The 18,057-nt window shown below is 48.4% G+C and overlaps 1 protein-coding gene across 5 annotated transcripts in view; it reads left to right on the top strand.

The window, feature by feature from the left end:
* AGRN (agrin) overlaps positions 1–18,057 on the top strand; it is a 244,704-nt gene that overhangs the window by 97,587 nt on the left and 129,060 nt on the right. For all 5 annotated transcript variants that reach the window (XM_079986657.1, XM_079986656.1, XM_079986658.1 and 2 more), the window contains one exon: positions 4,890–4,937. In XM_079986657.1, coding sequence (XP_079842783.1) covers positions 4,890–4,937 — 48 coding nt within the window. The remainder of the gene's footprint in view (positions 1–4,889; positions 4,938–18,057) is intronic.

The raw sequence follows: 18,057 nt of genomic DNA, 5'->3' as shown, positions 1-18,057 counted from the left end.
ATGGGTGTGGCTCGGAGGGTGTGGCTCTCTTAATTTGTTTGCTTAGTAAACCTATAATGCATTGCTGACACTTAAATGCAGGCTGAACGAACAGCGATGGCCCCATAGGACTTTGGGTTGCTTCCACTTGAGTCCTGTTCAGAGCAGACCCGCTGAAATTAGCAAGCCAAAGTCTGTCATCTTCAGTAACCTGCTCTGAGTAGGACTGACATGGGATGCAACCCCTTCGTGCCTCTTTGATTTCCTCATGTCGATAAAAACTGTTTTGCACACAACAGCTGCGTTCTTCGCTCTGAGCTGTGTCTCTGAACTAATTCCCATTCCATGGGAGCAAGGGGGGATATGCCTTATGCCTGGCATTGATGCCCCACCTGAAATGGATGGGGGGGGGGAGCGCGTCGGGCTGCTGCTAGCTATTGGCTGTCATAGCTAAGCAGACTCTCCATGTGCAGAGACGGTTATACAGAGGAGAGACCTTGTAGCTCAGTGGCAGAGCAGCTGCCTTCCATGCAGAAGGTCCCAGGTTCAGTTCCCGGCCTTTCTACTTGGGGCTGTGAATGCTGCTGGAGTCTTAAACCCCAGGGGAGGTGCTCTGCCAGTCAAAGCAGACATTATCAGCTAGGTGGACATAGTCTTTGTCAAATTGCTGTGTTCACAATATGGGAAGAGCTGCAGCTCGGTGTGTGGATGGGCGTAGAGCATTGCGATGCATGCAGAAGGCTCCGGGTTCAATTTCCAGGTAGAACTGGGGGAGACTCTCTGCTGAAACCCAGGAAAGCAAATGTTAATCCTAATTCAGTAGAAGACAGCTTCCTGTGTTGTTTCCTACAAGACCTGTAGCTCAGTGGCGAAGCACCCTCTTACATGCAGTTGTCATCCCAGGTTAGGGTTAGAAGGATCACGTACAGACGAGGGGTAAGACCCTTCTCTACCAAAGCCCCCAAGAGCTGCTGCCAGACAGGGTAGACAGTACTGGGCTACAGGGACAAACACCTGGGGTAACGAGGCAGCCCCTTGCATTTCCCAGTGCATCTCTGAATATCAAATGCTGGGGGCAAGCAGGAGGATAACCGGGGCTGCCTTCGTGCACTGCTTGCAATCTTTCCAGAAGCGTCTGACTTGGCAGTGTTGGATACAGGGTGACGGACCTTTTGGTCTCATCTGGCATGGCATTCATCTTGCTTTCCTATCCCCAGATAAGTGGAATCGCTGCTCAAACACTTCCTTGGAGGAATCTACATTTACAGCCCCTAGAGCCTGAATGTGCTTATATTTAGTTGTGTGTGTGTGTTTAAGTGAAAGCTGATGTTCTCTGGGTATTGAATCTCATGTCCTAATGCATGGTGCTTTCTGTGCTGAGGGTGCATTGTGCGTAGCTCACAGCCCTGGTTAGGGAAGGGCAGTTACTAGTCATGATGGCCAGATGGAACCTCCATGCCCAGATGCAGTATACTTCCAAATTGCCAGATGCTCAGGAGCAAACTAAAACAAAGCAAACAGATGCTAGGTGGGCCTTTGGGTCTGATCCATCAGGGCTCCTTTTGCGAGCCAAGGTGAGGGAGGGCTCTTGCCTTTGTGCCCTGCCTCTGAGCACCCCTGAGCCATTGGACTGGCCTCTGTGAGAACAGGAAACTGGACTAGATGGGTCTCATTCACCAGGGCCCTTCTTTACGTTTTTAATATTGCATTTCAAAGCACTTCTGCGAATCACAGCACTTGTTATCAACATAAAGTTCTGCCCAGTAATGCTCAAAAGACGGCCCGCTCTTTCCGCCAACCTAAATTTTACCCGGTATGAAACCTCATTTTCCACTGCTTCATTTTCTCATACAATTTTGACAGACACATCCTGCATTGGCCCCTTCTCCCCTTATAAATTTAAAGCACTATTTTACAACTTCCAGCAGTCACCGCTTCCCCCAAATCATCCTGGAAAGTCTGTTTTTGTAAAGGGTCCTGAGATTTGTCAGGAGACCCCTCTACCCCTCTCAAAGCTACAGTTCCCAGAGTTTCCCGGGAAGAGGGATCAATTGTTAAACCACTCTTGAGAACTGTGTCTCTGTGAGGTGAATCAGTGTCTTCTCTCAGCGCCCTGAAATGCAGCTCCCAGGGCTATTTGGGGGAAGCTGTAGTTGTTTAAAATGGCATGATAGAGGTATAGCCCAGATCACGGGTGTAGTCAAGGGGGGGGGGGGGCAGGGAGGGGCATTTGAAACTGAATCTCTGTGGGTGACAGAAACAGGGATTTGGAGCCAGGAGGCTGCGGGTGGCGAAATCTCCTCCCCGCCACTTCTTTTTTCAGTTGTCCTCTCCCAATGTTGCTTCCCGTCAACAAGCAACCCTCTGCTATTTTTGTTTGTAAAGCAGGGATGGGGGACCTCAGGCCTGGGGGCCACATGTGACCCTCCATGCCCCTCTAATTGGCCCCTGAAACTCTCTTCAGACCGCACCCCCTCACTGGCCCTGCTCCAAACCCTCCTTGCGTGTGTGTGGAAACTAGCCTATTATGCAAAGGTGAAATTTGCATTCCCTGCCCTGCCCACTTTAGCCTCTGGCTCCACCTACCGCTTGCATGCAGCCTTTAGGAGGTTGCCTAGGAGAGAATGCTGCCCTTGGACTGAAGAAGAGTCCCCATGCCAAGTGTAACCTGTAGTTAACAACTCCCTCCCAAAATGTCCGGTGTTATCTGCAGGCTACCTACGAGTAGTTCTTAATGACATCTTTTGACCAGAGTTTGCACCTTTTGTCCTGGAAATCCCTAATCCTATTTGGGTGGCAGCTCCCATCTTCCAGGCTTGGCTGGAAGTGATGGATGTTTTGAGTCCAACGATACCTTAGAGGGGCACTCTGTTGACTACTCTTGCTCCAACCCCACATACATAAGAAAAGGAGCAATGCTCTGCACAAGCTCCGGGGCACCATTGTCCTTCATTCTGACTTCACATGCCACAGGGCTGAGATCCTACGAAAGAAAATGGGGTCCCAGGCTCTGCCCTTGGCTTGGATTTTCAAGGCTCACCTCTGTTTTCTGAGAATCCCTAAAGTGCTTCTTGTGCTGGATATAGAAGCAGACTGGGGTGTGGCAGTTAAGTGTGTGGGTGGCTTTTCCATCAAGACGCAGCTATTTTATACCCAGCGTTGTACAAAATGCTAGGGGTGTGTGTGTGTGTGCGTGCGCAAGTGTGTGTGGTCTGAGAGGAGATACAGACATACAGAAGCAGATGTGCAAATTTGACAGTTGTGGTTGGATTGTGACAACGGGTGTTAGCAGAGGACAAACATACACACCCCGGGAAAAGCTGTACTCATTTTACATTTCTGGAAAGCGATCTCTTTTTAGAGGATTGCTCTATACAGGCACGACGGGGCATTCTCTGTGATGATGATTTAAATGCAGGCGCCCCCCCTCCAACCACTGGAAATAGTTATTACTGCTGGGCACACCCAACTAATATCACAGCCAAGACGACTAGAGCCTTGATTTCTTACCAAACCCTGAAGAACAGGGTCCAAACATTGCAGTGGTAGACATGGGATATGTTAGCCTTTTTGTTTTTCTAACAAACTACTATGCTGTTCTTTCCAGATGTTGCCTAGTTGTATTTTTGACTCTGGTTTCTCCATGACATGCTAGCTTTCTACACACAGGGTGGGCCGTATTCGAGCATGCATCTTTCCACTTTTTAATTGGCCCGCGCTTGCTGCCCGAAGAGGGTCTTTACTCCTTGATTCTGTAGAACAAATAAAAGAGGTTCTTTTGGTCAGAGTTGTGGCAGTGGTAGTTTTAGTACCTCTCCTGTCTTTTATGACACCCCCTCCCAGCCTCCCCCAACCTAACTGGATAACAAGCGGCAGCTTTGCAAACACAGGTCACCAATCAACTCAAATGGCTTTGATGGATCAGTGTCTTGGGAGACCCTTGCACGATAGGTAATAAATAGTTTGATTTGCATCGCAGCTGGGGTCAGGAGGGGCCTTGACAGATTGACTTGCCCAAGGCAGCTGCTGTCACATCCCTTACCTCCCCCAGTGCTAGAAGAGAAATATATTTACTATTGGGTTTTTGTGTGTGCTTTTGTGTGAGGATACAAACAGCGTCCCCTTAAGCATCAGTGTGCGTTTTTAATATTCTGAATTAGCATTGGAGACAGGCATGACTCCAAAAAAAGGTTTACTTTTGGAGCCTTCTTGATCTGCTCTCAAGGGAGCCTGCCCCTATGACTCTGCATGAGTGTCTGTCCTTGGTAGGCTTCCCCACTGGAAGGAATCAAGCCCAGAATGGGGCATCGTTCAGAGGCATGACAAATTTGCCTCTGTTTGAAGTCAAATCATATTTTGTCACATTGCTATACATCAGGGGGTCGCCTCCAGACTACTGCTTCCAACATCAGTGACCACTGGCCATGCTGGCTAGGCTCTTCTGTTGAGAGGCATGATCCCACAGCAGCTGGGGGGCCCCCAAGATAGCTAACCCTGCTCTACATGATAATTGAATCCATCTATTACAGCTGCTGCAAAGACATGGCTGATTGGCAGGAAGCAGGTCCAGAACAGGTAGTCACTCAGGGAGGCAGCCAGCACCCTCATTTGTAGATTGGTGTTTAGGGCCTACGGTTTGATAGTATGGAAGGATCCAGCTTCAGAGAAACTATTCCAACTGCAGTCACAGCATACTCACCTGGAAGTAAGTCCCTTTGCAGTCACTGGGACTTACTTCTGAGTTGATCTGCAGATCATTGAGAGGGATTCGGAGTTCACCTTGATGTTTCTGAATACTGGTTTGTTACAGTGCCATGTGCAAGTGAGGAATAACAGCCAAAAGCTGTGTGGCTCAAAGTGTTTTCTTGAATCTCTCAACTAATGCCACCTCCCAATCTTTTGTTTTGCAGACAAACCAGGATACTATTTTCCACAGCCGCTGCCGACGCCACAGGACGGTGAGTAGTGGGACAAAAGCAAATTCCAGATCTTATCCCTAACCTTTGGTTTTCGGTACTTGAAAACTGATCTGGTGAGGTTGATAGCTCCTGCAAGGAACACTCCTTTGACCCAGTGATCTATTTTCCTGCCTCGTTGCTCATGACTCCTCCCCCTTCCTCCCCACACGGAGCGAGCGCATCATGCACCAATGTTCTGTCTGATATTGCTTTTGCCAGCTGGAGGGAAAAGACATTTCCCAGTAGCAGTAATCTAGGAAAAACACCTATATTTGTTGCAGTGTGTGTGATGTCGTTAACATTGATGATTATACAATAGCGTGCTGACGTCAACAAGGTACTGGGCTAGGGACCTGGGTTCAAATCTCTGTTCACTGAGTGATTCTGGAGACCTCATTCTCTCCTGCCCTGGTGTACTTCTCAGGGTTGTTGTGAGGATTTGAAAAGGGGCAGGGGAAAGACTCCTGTTCAACCCTCCGCCAACCACTTGAATGACAGAACAGCTTTAAAACAAATGTAAAAATCAAATGATTTATTTAAACTTTATGTACCAGAGCCTCAGGCTTTGCTTAAGGTTCTCCCTGTTTTTTTAAAAAAACGCCCAATATTTTAAAATATCTTTCTTTCAAATTCTTCATTGCTGCTGCTGCTGCTACTCTGCTACTGATGGCAATGATTAGTATCATGATACACTGTTTAAACCAGTCTTGGCTAAGCTGCTGCCCTGCAGATGTTTTGCACCACCAGCTCACATCAGTCCCAGCCAACAGCTGTGAGATGCCAGTGCTGCCACCCAAAACTTCCAGAGGGTGCCAGGTTGGCAAAGGCCCCCTTAAACCAATTAAAAGTCCACAGATCCCAGCCCTTTTGGAAAAAAGAAGGAAAGAAAATACTCTTTTTGCTTCATGCGTGAGAGTCCCACTTTTCTGTCTTTCTCTGCAAGGCCAAACATCCTGTTCTCTGCCTTTCTGGAGCACTTTTCAGTGAAATTCCAATTTGATAAGCAACCCTATGAGGACAGAGATGAGGGCCCTTCACACATTTACAGAAGATGACTCTCTCCCGCTGTCTCATTTGGTGAAGCTGCACACATCCTCTTGGGGTGATTCCCCCGGTGCATCGATGTGAGTTTGATGAAGATGCCTACTTCAGACATGATGGTGTGCAACCCTGTGTGCCTACTGTATAAACACAGGCGCACTGCAGTGCATGAATGCGATGCTGTCGCTTCCCAAGGGCTGAAGAGGGCTTTTGGACCTGCCCCCCAATCTTGCCAACGAAAACCAACTCTCTAGCTATTGCATCACTTTTTCAACTGATGTTTGGGGATTATTGGCATTTTATCCACAAACCAGAACAGTGAACAGTCCATTTGCAACAGCAGCAAGGAGACATGTGTTTGGGGGACGGAGGCCCCCCCCCCAGTAATTTTAGGGCACATTGTCTGCAACTGTAATCTCTATTCCTCTCCTCCAAGTTTTCTCCCCTTCCCATCATCTTGGATGCCACCCTTCCCTCTCCTTTCGTTATACAGTGTCGCTCATCGCACCTTCCTGTGACCAAACTGTGTCTGTAGATTCCATGTACTGAGCGTACATTTCCTCCATGGAATGCAGTGGGAAAGCAGCTATGGAAAGTGGGGAAACGTAGGCTGGAATGAAATCTTGATGGGAGTGTGGGCTGAGCCAACATGGAGTTTTTGTGGGAGCATGGGCAAAGTCAGAATGGAATCTGGGGGGGGGGGGGCATGGGCGGAGTCAGAATGGAATCTTGGGGGGAGAATGGGTGGAGTCAGAATGGAATCTAGGCGGGAGCGTGGGCGGAGTCAGAATGGAATCTAGGCGGGAGCATTGGCGGAGTCAGAATGGAATCTTGGTGGGAGCATGGGCGGAGTCAGAATGGAATCTTGGGGGCATGGGCGGAGTCAGAATGGAATCTTGGCGGGGGCATGGGCAGAGTCAAAATGGAATCTTGGGGGCATGGGCGGAGTCAGAATGGAATCTTGGTGGCGGTGTTTGCCGAATTTTCTGGCTTTTCTATCTTCCTTGTAAAGCCATGCAGCACAGTAAGAGGAAGCTGTATGTGGTAAGTGAGGTATCTTGGCTGTGTTCTGCACTTAGCTTTTCGGCCAGCCCATGTATATATACATGTATGTTAAATATAAATGTCATTTAAATTCACTGCTACTGCCAAAGCAAACCTACCTTGTGCACAGATAATGCACCAGGCGGGTCACTAGCAGGCTGTGGTTTGCATTCATACAGCTTTTCCCTAATATCAGGATACATATATACGGCCTTCGCAAATTGCATCCACATGCCCACTGAACTGGCAAGAGATTGTTAATGGGTTTCTTGTATTCCCCTTGAAGAAAAAGAGAGCACTTTTGAAGTTTTGTGAGCCCTTGTCAAAATTATATGTTGTCTTTGAGTTTTGAAACCAAGAAGCATAGAGAAGACTTGTCATAATTGACAAAGAGGGAGAAGCGATGGTGATGGGTTTGAAACTGTAAAATATTTCCTCCCAGCCCCCACCCCCAAGGTGAATTTAGATGATGGTGCAGAAGAGGAGGTACTGCAAAGACACTAGTGCAGGGGTCCCCAAACTAAGGCCCGTGGGCTGCATAAGGCCTGAGGGACTTGTTTATCCGGCCCGCGGTGACCCCCGCCGCCCGCTCTTACCAGTACTGCGCTGTGTGGCTGCCCACTTCTGGGTCGGAGCAGCACTGGAAATAGCTTGTGCGCATGCGCAAGCGTTATTTCCGGTGCACATCCGGGTCGGAGGAGGCCCATGCACATGTGCACAAGCTATTTCCGGTGCTCCTCCGACCCGAAAGTGCGCCGGGAATAGCGTGTGCGCACACATATGGGCACACACTCCCCCGCCCTTCGGCCCACTGTGCGATCGGCACTTACCGAGGCACGGTAAGTTTGCTGACCCCTGCACTAGTGTGTTCCAGACTTTGAAACTGTCACACTTTCAGCTGCTCGAGTTCTTGTCCCTGCCAACTTGGAGAATCTTTCAAATACTGAGTGATACACCTGCAAAGTGTGCTTGGCAAGAGCTCAGAGCTGAGCTATCAAGCAGTTCAGTTTTAGCAGAGTATACCTGTATCAGTTTGAACAATTAGATGAGGATTTGTTAAAAATCAAGCTCCACTGTCATCTGGCAGTGGAGGACCTTCATCACTTAGCAAGGTTTGAGAAACACTCTGCAGGTGCCTTCCAGAGAAACTGAACTGCCCCTACAAAGTGTAGAAGGGGCAGATTTTTGTAGCAAAGTGTTTTGCTTTGTTCCCGCCAGAGTCATTTGTTGGGCAGCTTAAACTGGCCATGAGTAATGGTGATTAAATTGAAACTGATGAGGGCAAAGGTCAATTGAGGAGACAGGATTTCAAAATGGGGGGGGGGAGGGATTATTGGGGTATCACTGCAGTGGGTGAGTGAGAAAAAGTGTTCCCTCCCGAATATTTATGACAGTAAGAGAAGCCTAGAACCAGAATGGAAGATGGCAGGTTTTGGGCAGAGCCCAAATGGAACCTGGTGGGTATGGGTGGAATCACAGGAAATACCAATTTACTTATTTTTTAGACTCCACTGATGATTTTACCTGAGAACACTGTTTTTCAGATAGGTAAAATAAATGCTCGTTTGTAACTTTACATGCATTAGTCCCCTTACCCCCAATTCAAAACATACTGGTGTTCAAACCAATTTAAAAAGCAGCAATCAACTAATGGTTTATTAATTCCTCTCTTTATCTTTTGTCAGAATGGGAAAGCGACGGATGCCATGATAAACAAAATGTGATTAATCTATAATTGGACCCAGGGTGTCTTGTTTAAAAATAAAAATGAACGTAGGTGTAGCTTGCATCTTGATGCTGTGAAATATTAATAAACCAAGCCTATCCAGATGACATGTTGCATTTAAAAAAAAAAAACCAACACATCTTGCCCTTATGTACTAGGCACAATCTCGTTCTGAGGAGGAGTCTGTAGCATTTTGTGCCTCACATCTCTTGGCTTGCTGCGGAGCTGCTTTGCTTCTTGAAGAAAAACAACAGTATTGCCCTTTCTTTCCCTTTTTAAATTTAGGACAATGTTCCTTTTAATTTGCTGGGTGATCTTATCTTATGTGGAAATGCTACAAGGCTGGGTTGTGTGTGCAGATGCCTGGCATGTATTTGAGGCCCTGATGTGGTGTAGGCAAGGGGACAAGAGGACTTGAAATGGAGACATCACAGACACTGCCCAATAAGCGCTTGCTTCCCCACTCCCCCCACACACACTAAACTTTGCTTCAGCAGGTGCAGCATTCTTCCCCAAGCAGCAGCCATGAGGGCTAGAAGCTTGGTTCATATTTTTAAAAGATCCTTGGCAGGGGAGCCAGATTCTGCACCATGCTGCCAGTTGCAAAATGCCAGGATGCTGGTGCATTATGCACAATGAAGCAGCCCTCCCCAACTCCCCATGTCTCAGGTGGAGTCTATAATGCCCCGGACTCAGAGATTTTGGCTGCAAATGCACCACATATCCTAGGAACTGTAGTTTGTGGCAAATGGTAGCTCTGCGATGGGTAAACTACAGGTCCCAGGATTCTTGGAGGATGGGGGAGAATGTGCTTTAATATGTATGGTGTGCCTGCAGCCTCTGCCTTCAAACTGGACTCATCCTGCATCATGTGAAATTTCAGCTCTTGCCTTTTCCTCTCTCCAACTTGGCACATGTTAAGAACAATTTACGTCAGGTTAACATAGCTGGTCCAGTGGGACACGAATCCCCCCCCCCACCTTCCTTTTTTCGTGTAACCAAGGGCAACAAGGCACCATATCCACTTGAAAGACTGCAATAATTGTTAGTAGGGCTTCTTTTTTTAAAAAAAATACTAATAATAGCAATAAAGGAGAATGGGTGTACAACACCAGGAGACCACACTGGCCTGCACATTTTGGGAGGAAGTGTTTTTATGACTTTTGTCTGCATAGATGATAACGGATGACAGCAGCAAGCGTGGGTAGAAGCCCCTTGAGAAGAACTAAATTGGTAGCTTGGGGAAGCTGTTGCTGATACAGCCCATTCGTAAGGATGTGTAAGGATTTGCTTTATTGGGTTGGCAAGTGTGGTGGGGTGGCCAGAGCACAGGCGAGGAGCCGTTCCCAATGGGCTGCATTCTCCTCCCTTCTCAGCAACCTTCTGAGAGCCACGTGACCATGGTGGGCGGGGCCAGAAGTAAAAGTGGGTGGGGCAGGGCATGCCCATTCGCTTGCCCCTCCTCTCTTGAACCAATCCACATACAACCTGCTTGGTAAAGAAGCAGAAGGCAAGGGTTCCACATTGATATTCTTGCTTTCCATCCTTGGCAGGGATGGTGAGGAGAAACTACTACAAGCCCCACTCTTGCAGTGTGTATGTGTCGGTCACAGTGCTTCCCCACCCCGTACAAGGGCCTTGGAAACAACCCCCCCAAAACCACTCTCCCCACGTGATTCACGGAAGCTGGCATTCCGAAGCAAACTGACTCCAGCAGTCGGATTCAGTCTGTCTTCCCCCTCTGGCCATTACAAGTTGGAAGTGGTAACCCCAACCAATCTGATGCTGAAAAGGCAAAACCTTTCCAGCTGTCAATCACCCAAGTCAAGCATAGCCACTGCAATGCCTTCCAGGTGTTTTGGACTCGCCTTTCTCCTCCTGCCTTATTTTCTTAATGAGCCTCTAAAAATAGTGGAGGCAATATATAAATAATTTTAACAAGCAGCTGCTACTAGCCTTATCCTAGCTGCGAATTTGTCCCGATCCCCTTTTAAAGCCACCCAAGGGCAGTATGATAAATAAGCCACCTTGAACCCAAGTCTGGGGGAAAGGCGGGATGTAAAAAATAAATATAATAATGGTGACAGCAACAGCAATATAAGAGCCCTGCAGCTGCATCTGGCCCTTTTAGTCCTGTGCTCCAAGTGGCCACCAGATGTCCATTATAAGAAACTCACAAGCAGGACCTGAATCGAACAGCACCCTTTTTCACCTGTGATTCCCAGCAACTGGTGTTCAGAGGCATATTGCCTCTGACAGAAGGAAAGCATTGCCAACATGGCTAGTAGCTGTCAATAGCCTTGTCCTTCCATAGGATCATAGAATCATAGAATTTGAGAGCTGGAAAGGGACCCCATGGGTCATCTAGTCCAACCCCTGCAATGCAGGAATCTCAGCTAAATCATCCATGGCAGGTGACCATCCAACCTCTGCTTGAAAACCTCCAAGGAAGGAGAGTCTATAGATTTGCCTAATCTTCTTTTCAAACCATCCATGTTGGTTGGCCATCACTGACTCTTGTGGGAAGTGGATTCCATAGGGCTTCAGTGCAGAAAATGTAGTGGGCATGTTCTCTGTTGTTCCAGAGACCAGAAGCTATGGGTGGAAACTGTGGAAGAAGCAGATTTCAGCTGAATGTTAGGAGATGTTTCCTAATGGTAAGAGGTGTTAGAAAATGGAACTGACTCTGCATCAGGCAGGGATGGGCTTTCCTTCACTGTGCGGTTTGAAGCAGAGGCCAGCCGGCCATCTGACTCTGGGATGCCACCACCGCAAGGTCCTTGTATTCAGCTGTGGATTGATCTAAACGGCCTCCAAGGGTCCCTTTCAGTGATTCTAAGGAGCACTCCAGAGTTGAGAGCATCAACAGCCGGTGAAGCCAACGCCAAGGGTTGGTTTGCACACTTTCTCTCTGTGACACACACACACACACACTTCCCGGCTTTCCTCCTAAATGAGGAATGAGCCAGGCTCGAAAAATATGGGTCAAACACATGCGCGCGCGCACACACACACACAGAGTGTGCTTCAGCAGAATCTCGCGCTGCTGCTTTGCAAGGCGAGGAACTCTCTTGGGACACAGTGAATGCCTTCTCTAATCGTGCCCTGCAGCTCTGGGTGAGCCTTCAGGGCACTGCAAATGTAGAGCTACTGACGGCGGAGGAGAAGTTTAGTGAAAGTGGGGGTGCAGTCAGCCACAGAAGACTTGAGCGGGGTGTGTGTGTGTGTATGTGTGAGCGGTTTCTAAAGAGAGGTGCTGCGATCGTTCCATCAACCTGCTTCCTTGGGCATGCTGGCTTGTTTATCTACTGTGCACAGGCGTTATCGATAATTAATGACGCCTCCGCGCTCATTTCCCAGGCTGTTTTCACACCCGGGTGGGCTCCTCTGATGTCTCAGCAGCCTGCTGCTATGCCATCCATTTTCCTGTCCTAATCCTTTTGGCCACCAGACCTGGCCCAGACTCTCCGCAGACTTGAGAGACCTAGGCTCTGAAGGTGCTGCCTTTTCCGACAACCGAGAGCAGTTTGCCAGACGTGTCGCAAAGGAAGCTGAACCTCTCTATGCCGTGTAGCCCTCAACAGATGTCCAAAGTTGGCAGTTTGGGGGCGGAGTGGGTGGGAAAGAAGCACCTTTGACAGCCGTAACGCTGCTAGACCATTCGTTCATCTAGCTCAGTATTGTCTACACTGGCTGTCAGTAGCTCTCTAGGGTTTTGGGCAAGGGGGACTTCCAGTCATACATGGAGATGCCAGGGATTGAACCCAGGAGCAAAGCACAAAGCCCTTCCTCAGTTTTATAGGAAGCTGCCGTATACTGTGTGGAATTCAACGCCACACTGTTCTGTCCATGCAAACTTTTCAACTTGTGCAGCTGATTAAACAATACCCCCTCTTTCCCCCCCCCGTGCTGCTCTGGGGAGTCTACCGAAACGCACACCCTGAGCAAATTTTGGGGAGCGTGGTGGGAGGGGAGCAGAGAAAGCACAATTCCAGCAGCAGGTCTGTTTGGAGGTTTCCACTGACAAGGTTTCTCAGGTGAGAATCTGGTCCGCTGAGTCAAATCATTGCCTGTCTTAATTCAGAATTGTCCCCACTGATTGGCAGAGGCTCTTAAGAGTTTCAGAGAAGGGACACCCGTGGGCATTGCTGGAGAAGCCAGGGATTTCAGCGGAAACATTCTTTCAATGCAGGTGCTCTAACCACTGAGCTGCAGCACCTCACCAACCCTAACTAACTCCATCTCGGGTAAGCTGTGGAAACGTCATGGGGGCGCTTTCTTTCCTGCCCACACAACCGCGTGTCGGAAGGCTCTGCAGAAAGGCCTCCTCTTTACAGCCTCATAAACCCTCTGCTCCTCCCAGCAGTGACGCAGGAGGTAAAGCAGAACCACTTGATAAATTAAATATTGGAAAAACCACTCTCTCTTCCTTGTCAGCCCCATAAATACTGGGATTGTCGTCTGCCGCTTGCTAGCTTTGAGGGCATCCCGGGGCAAGGATGGGAGATGGTTTCTTTTTCACTCTCTCGCATTGAGAACCAGTTAACTGATTAAAAATGAAAGCATTGTAAATTCTCCCTGCCCCACTCTCTTCTTCCATTTTCTTTAGTGGTATAATCAGGGCTTAGGTTAGCAGGCTGAGCTTTGGTTTCCTAGGGGTTGTGTGTGTGTGTTTACTTTGCCCTAATCGGCTAATTGATTAAATCTGCATATATTTGCATGTGGAAAAAAATTGGTTTGAACCAAAGAGCCATTATATTTTTTATTGTTGAAGGATGCACACATGTATCATCTTAGGAGATGCACTCCCTATAGTGGGGGGACGACCTATGGCCCCCCCAGATCTTGTTGGACTTTGGGGTTCAGGGAGGATGGGAGTTGTGGTTCAACAACATCTGGAGTGCCAGTGGTTTTACACCAGCGGTTCTCAAACCCTGGTGTAAAAGGTAGAGGCTTTTAATTCAATTTTTCTGCTCAGCGTTGCACCCAGGTTTGTATAATGACATAAGAAGAGCCTTTCTGAATGAGGCCAGTGGCCCATCTAGTCCAGCATCTTGTTCTCATTGTGGCCAACCAGATGCCTCTGGAAATCTTGACAGCAGGACTGGAACACAAAAGCACTCTCCTCTTGCAGTTTCCAGCAACTGGTATTCAGAAGCATTACTGCCTCTGACCATGGAGGCAGATCAGTAGCCATTGATGGCCTTATCCTTAGATTTGTCTAATCCCCTTTGAAAACCATCCAAGCTGGTGGCCATCACTGCCTCCTGCGGGAGTGAGTTCCAGAGTTCAGCAGTGCACAGTGTGAAGACTGTAGCTCTCAAGGGCAACAGGCTGAGGTCTTTCCTAGCCCTACCTGAAGATGCTGGGCACCAAATCTGGGGCCTTTTGCATGCAAGATATGTGTTGGGATACCATCTTTCTGAACCCATGCCTTCCCTGCCAGAACACCTCAGTTCACTGAAGCTCATCCTCTCCCCTCAGCACCACATGAAGCCATCCTCTTAGCCAAACAGAACATTTCTCTCCCGTCAGAGCGGCTGCACTGATCTTCCACATTCGCTCACCACCCCTTTCCCCCCTCAGGAGTTGGAATGATCATGAATATTCTATGAGCGCTCACAAGATTGCTTAATACAGATTAATGACCTTCTTAGCAGGCTTTAACCACTTCTTTGGGCGCCCACACCACGGTGCTTCGGTCGGGTGCTATATTTTGTGGGCTCCCCCCTCCCCGCGCTCCCCCCCCCATCTACACTCCAAAATAACACGTAAAGGGATCTGTAAGTGTTTCTAGTCTGCAGTTTTAATAATTGCCGGAACACTTCAGGGCGATAAAGCTGGAAGTGAAAATGCAGAGTAACGATCGGGACTGTCCTTCAAATCCTGTGGGAGATTGTCGTTATAGTGTTTTCCAAAGTTTAGATGCAGTTGGGCTCAGTTTTTTCTTCTTCTGGGTTTAAAATTCAAAGCATGCTTCATTCTCAGACTCCAAAAGGTATTCTTGGGATTTCTTGATTGACTCCCAACATGTTGAGTAGGCATCTCATTGCAGTTATGGGATGGGCCAATCAATACTCCCTCCTGTGGGCCTGGTCTCCCCTTTATCCATCCCCCAGGGCTCAGAAATGGGTCTCTTCCTTCTGGGCTCTCAGTCCTTCATTTGGAAATTGCTGCTATTTGCTTCTGTCACAGGCACCTCAGAAGCTGCCAGACCAGACTATATACAGGCTGAAATATATGTCTCATCTAGGTTGATGTTGTCTGCTCAGACTGGCAGTGGCTCCCTTGGGTTACAGGCAGAGAAGGTGCCTTTTCTGTCACCTAATACCTGGTTCTTTTTTTAACAGGAGATGCTAGAGATTGAACCTGGGACCTTCTGCATGCAAAGCAGGCTCTCTCCCACTGAGCTATGGTCCTTTTCTTAAGACACAGAAACATAGGAATTTGCTTTATGCAGAGCCAGGCCACAAGTCCATCCAGTTCAGGGTTGTCTTCTCTGACGGGAAGCATCTGTCCAGAATTTCAGACAGGGGATAATTCCCATTCCTACCTTGAGATGCCAGGGATCGAAACCAAGCCCTTCTGCATACAAAGCGGATATTCTCCCACCAATCTGTGGCCCCTTTTTGCGATTTTAATCAAAGATCTTTTGGTCCATGGGGGATGTTTATCTAAGCTTCCTCATCGCCGTTGCTGTTCCTTTAAAAAAAGAAAAAAGAAGAGGAAAAATCGATCTAATCACATTTATATTTAAATGGCTCAGAACTTCAACAGGGATTGTAGTAATTCCACAGCCTCAGACATTTCTGCAGGCTGGTCTGTGATCAACTAATGCATGGTAATGCAGTCCTGTGAGCTGCTGCTGGGAATCAGGTAGCGTGAATTTTTCTAAGCAATGAAGATCTACACCCCATCAGGACTACACATTTAAAGTACTGTTATACTACTTTAAACAGTCACGACCTCCCCCAAAGTATCCTGGGAACTGTAGTTCGTGAAGGGTGCTGAGAGTTGTTAGGAAACCCCTATTACCCTTAAAGGTAAAGGTAAAGGTACCCCTGCCCGTACGGGCCAGTCTTGACAGACTCTGGGGTTGTGCGCCCATCTCACTTAAGAGGCCAGGGGCCAGCGCTGTCCGGAGACACTTCCGGGTCACGTGGCCAGCGTGACATCGCTGCTCTGGCGAGCCAGAGCCGCACACGGAAAAGCCGTTTACCTTCCCGCTGGTAAGCGGTCCCTATTTATCTACTTGCACCCGGAGGTGCTTTCGAACTACTAGGTTGGCAGGCGCTGGGACCGAGCAGCGGGAGCGCACCCCGCCGCAGGGATTCGAACCGCCGACCTTTCGATCGGCAAGTCCTAGGCGCTGAGGCTTTTACCCACAGCGCCACCATTCCCAGAGTTTCCTGGGAAGAGGGATTGATCATTAGGCTACTCTGGAAATAGCAACTTTGTGAGGCGAACTGGGGTCTCCTTACAGCACCCTGCAGCCTTAACAAACTACACCTCCCAGGATTTATTGGGGGAAGCCGTGGCCTTGAAGTGGCATGATACTTCTTTAAACGGATGATTGTGGTTGTTTGGGGTTGTGTCCCATGCTACTCAGAGGGTAAGGAGTCTGCTTTGAGTAGAACTTAGTTGGAAACAACCCTTGATCATCTGGCTCAGCTCTCTTTAAGGGATCAATGTAGAGGGTTGAATCCAGGCACAAGGAAAAAGCTATGCAGAAATGTAGTTGATTCCATCCCTGGCATTATCATTCGTAATGCAAAGTTTGTATTATTGTCCTGGTCTTGGTTTTGTGCCTGAGCTGTTTCACGTGGGCATCTGCCCAGAAAAGCATAATTTTGTATACTTCAAAGCAGTTAACAAACGGAATAAAACAATAAAATTATCATTTAAAAAAAAACACAGTTGAAAGCTTTAACTGTTAAAAACACACAATTAAAAGCAATATAAACGCTAGAGCCGTTGTTGTTAGCCGCCCTGAGCCCGGCTTCGGCTGGGGAGGGCGGGATATAAATAAAATTTATTATTATTATTATTATTATTATTATTATTATTATTATTAGAGGCACACAAGGGCAAAAGTGCCTTCTGTCAGGACGGTGACCTGCCCCGGCCAAAGGACAGCAGGTGTGTGTCCTGATGAGACAGAGCAGGAGATGGGAGTGGTTATTTGAGTCAATGCTATCCTAAAGGATTAGGAGCTCAGCCAAGCAGCGGCCAAAACCCTTCTCTTCCCACGCCTGCCTAAGAAGCGAAGACCTTTCCTTTCCCAAAAGTGCCCACGAGAGGAGAAATTCCTTTGTGGCAATTGTACTTGTGATTGGAGTTCCTAAGGAGGAAATGCAACAGGCAGGACGGATAGGAGGACCATTTCGTTTGGGAGGAGGCCCTCCCATGCGGCCTCGTGATGTCCGTTTTCTTCTCTTTGCCACCATCTTCGGCTCTGACCCTTCTGTTTCCTCCGCATTAAGCCTCTCCCAGCTGACCTCCTTCCCCCAGAGGGTAGAGGTCACGCCGGCCCTCTCTGGGGCCTTAAAGAGAGGAGCATCAGCCTGGCTTATCGTCAAAGCCGCGTCTGTCTGAGAGAATTTGTTATGTGGAAAACTGACGCAGGTGGACACAGCAGCCCCGAGGCCTTAGCAAGATGGATTACTGCTGGGGTGGATCAATTTCTTCACTCAAGCTGCTGGAAGTCAGCGGCAGACACTTCAAAAGCCATGTGGATATCTGAGCGTGTGAGTGTGTGTTTGCTAGCTGCCGCTGGGAAAAAGGGCTGGCGAGCAGCAGAGAAGGAAAAAGGGCCACGGAGCGTCTGCACTCCATTAAACCAGCAGCGGCGGTCGCCTCCCCCCCCCCCTTTCCCCTGGCCGTGAATTCACTTGGCAGAACACGACAGATCGCATTCGCCTGTGTCAGTGAAGAAATAGGCTGGGATTAGTCTGCAAAGCCGACGGGAGGAAAATAGATTGATCAGTTTGCATGTTTGATTCTCTCTCTCTCACACACACACACTGCTATTTTTTTTTATTAAAGTTAGATTTCTTTTTTGTCTTTTGAATAGCCTCCCTCTCAACTGATTGGGTTTTGATCCTTGCTGTCCCCAAAGGAGACGTGCGGAGGAATGGGTCGCCAATCTAATCGGGGTTGCCTTTCCATCAAACTGGGGAGCGGCATAGAAAGGCACACCATACCAAGTCAGACCATTGCTCCATCTAGCTCAGTATTGTATACCCTGACTGGCAGCAGTCTCTCGCAGTCCCACCTGGAGGTGCCATTGGGGATTAACCCTTGGACCCT

The sequence above is a fragment of the Podarcis cretensis genome, assembly GCF_951804945.1.
Source record: "Podarcis cretensis genome assembly, chromosome: 8".
Lineage (NCBI taxonomy): Eukaryota > Metazoa > Chordata > Lepidosauria > Squamata > Lacertidae > Podarcis > Podarcis cretensis.
This window is presented reverse-complemented; position numbering and strand designations above follow the sequence as displayed.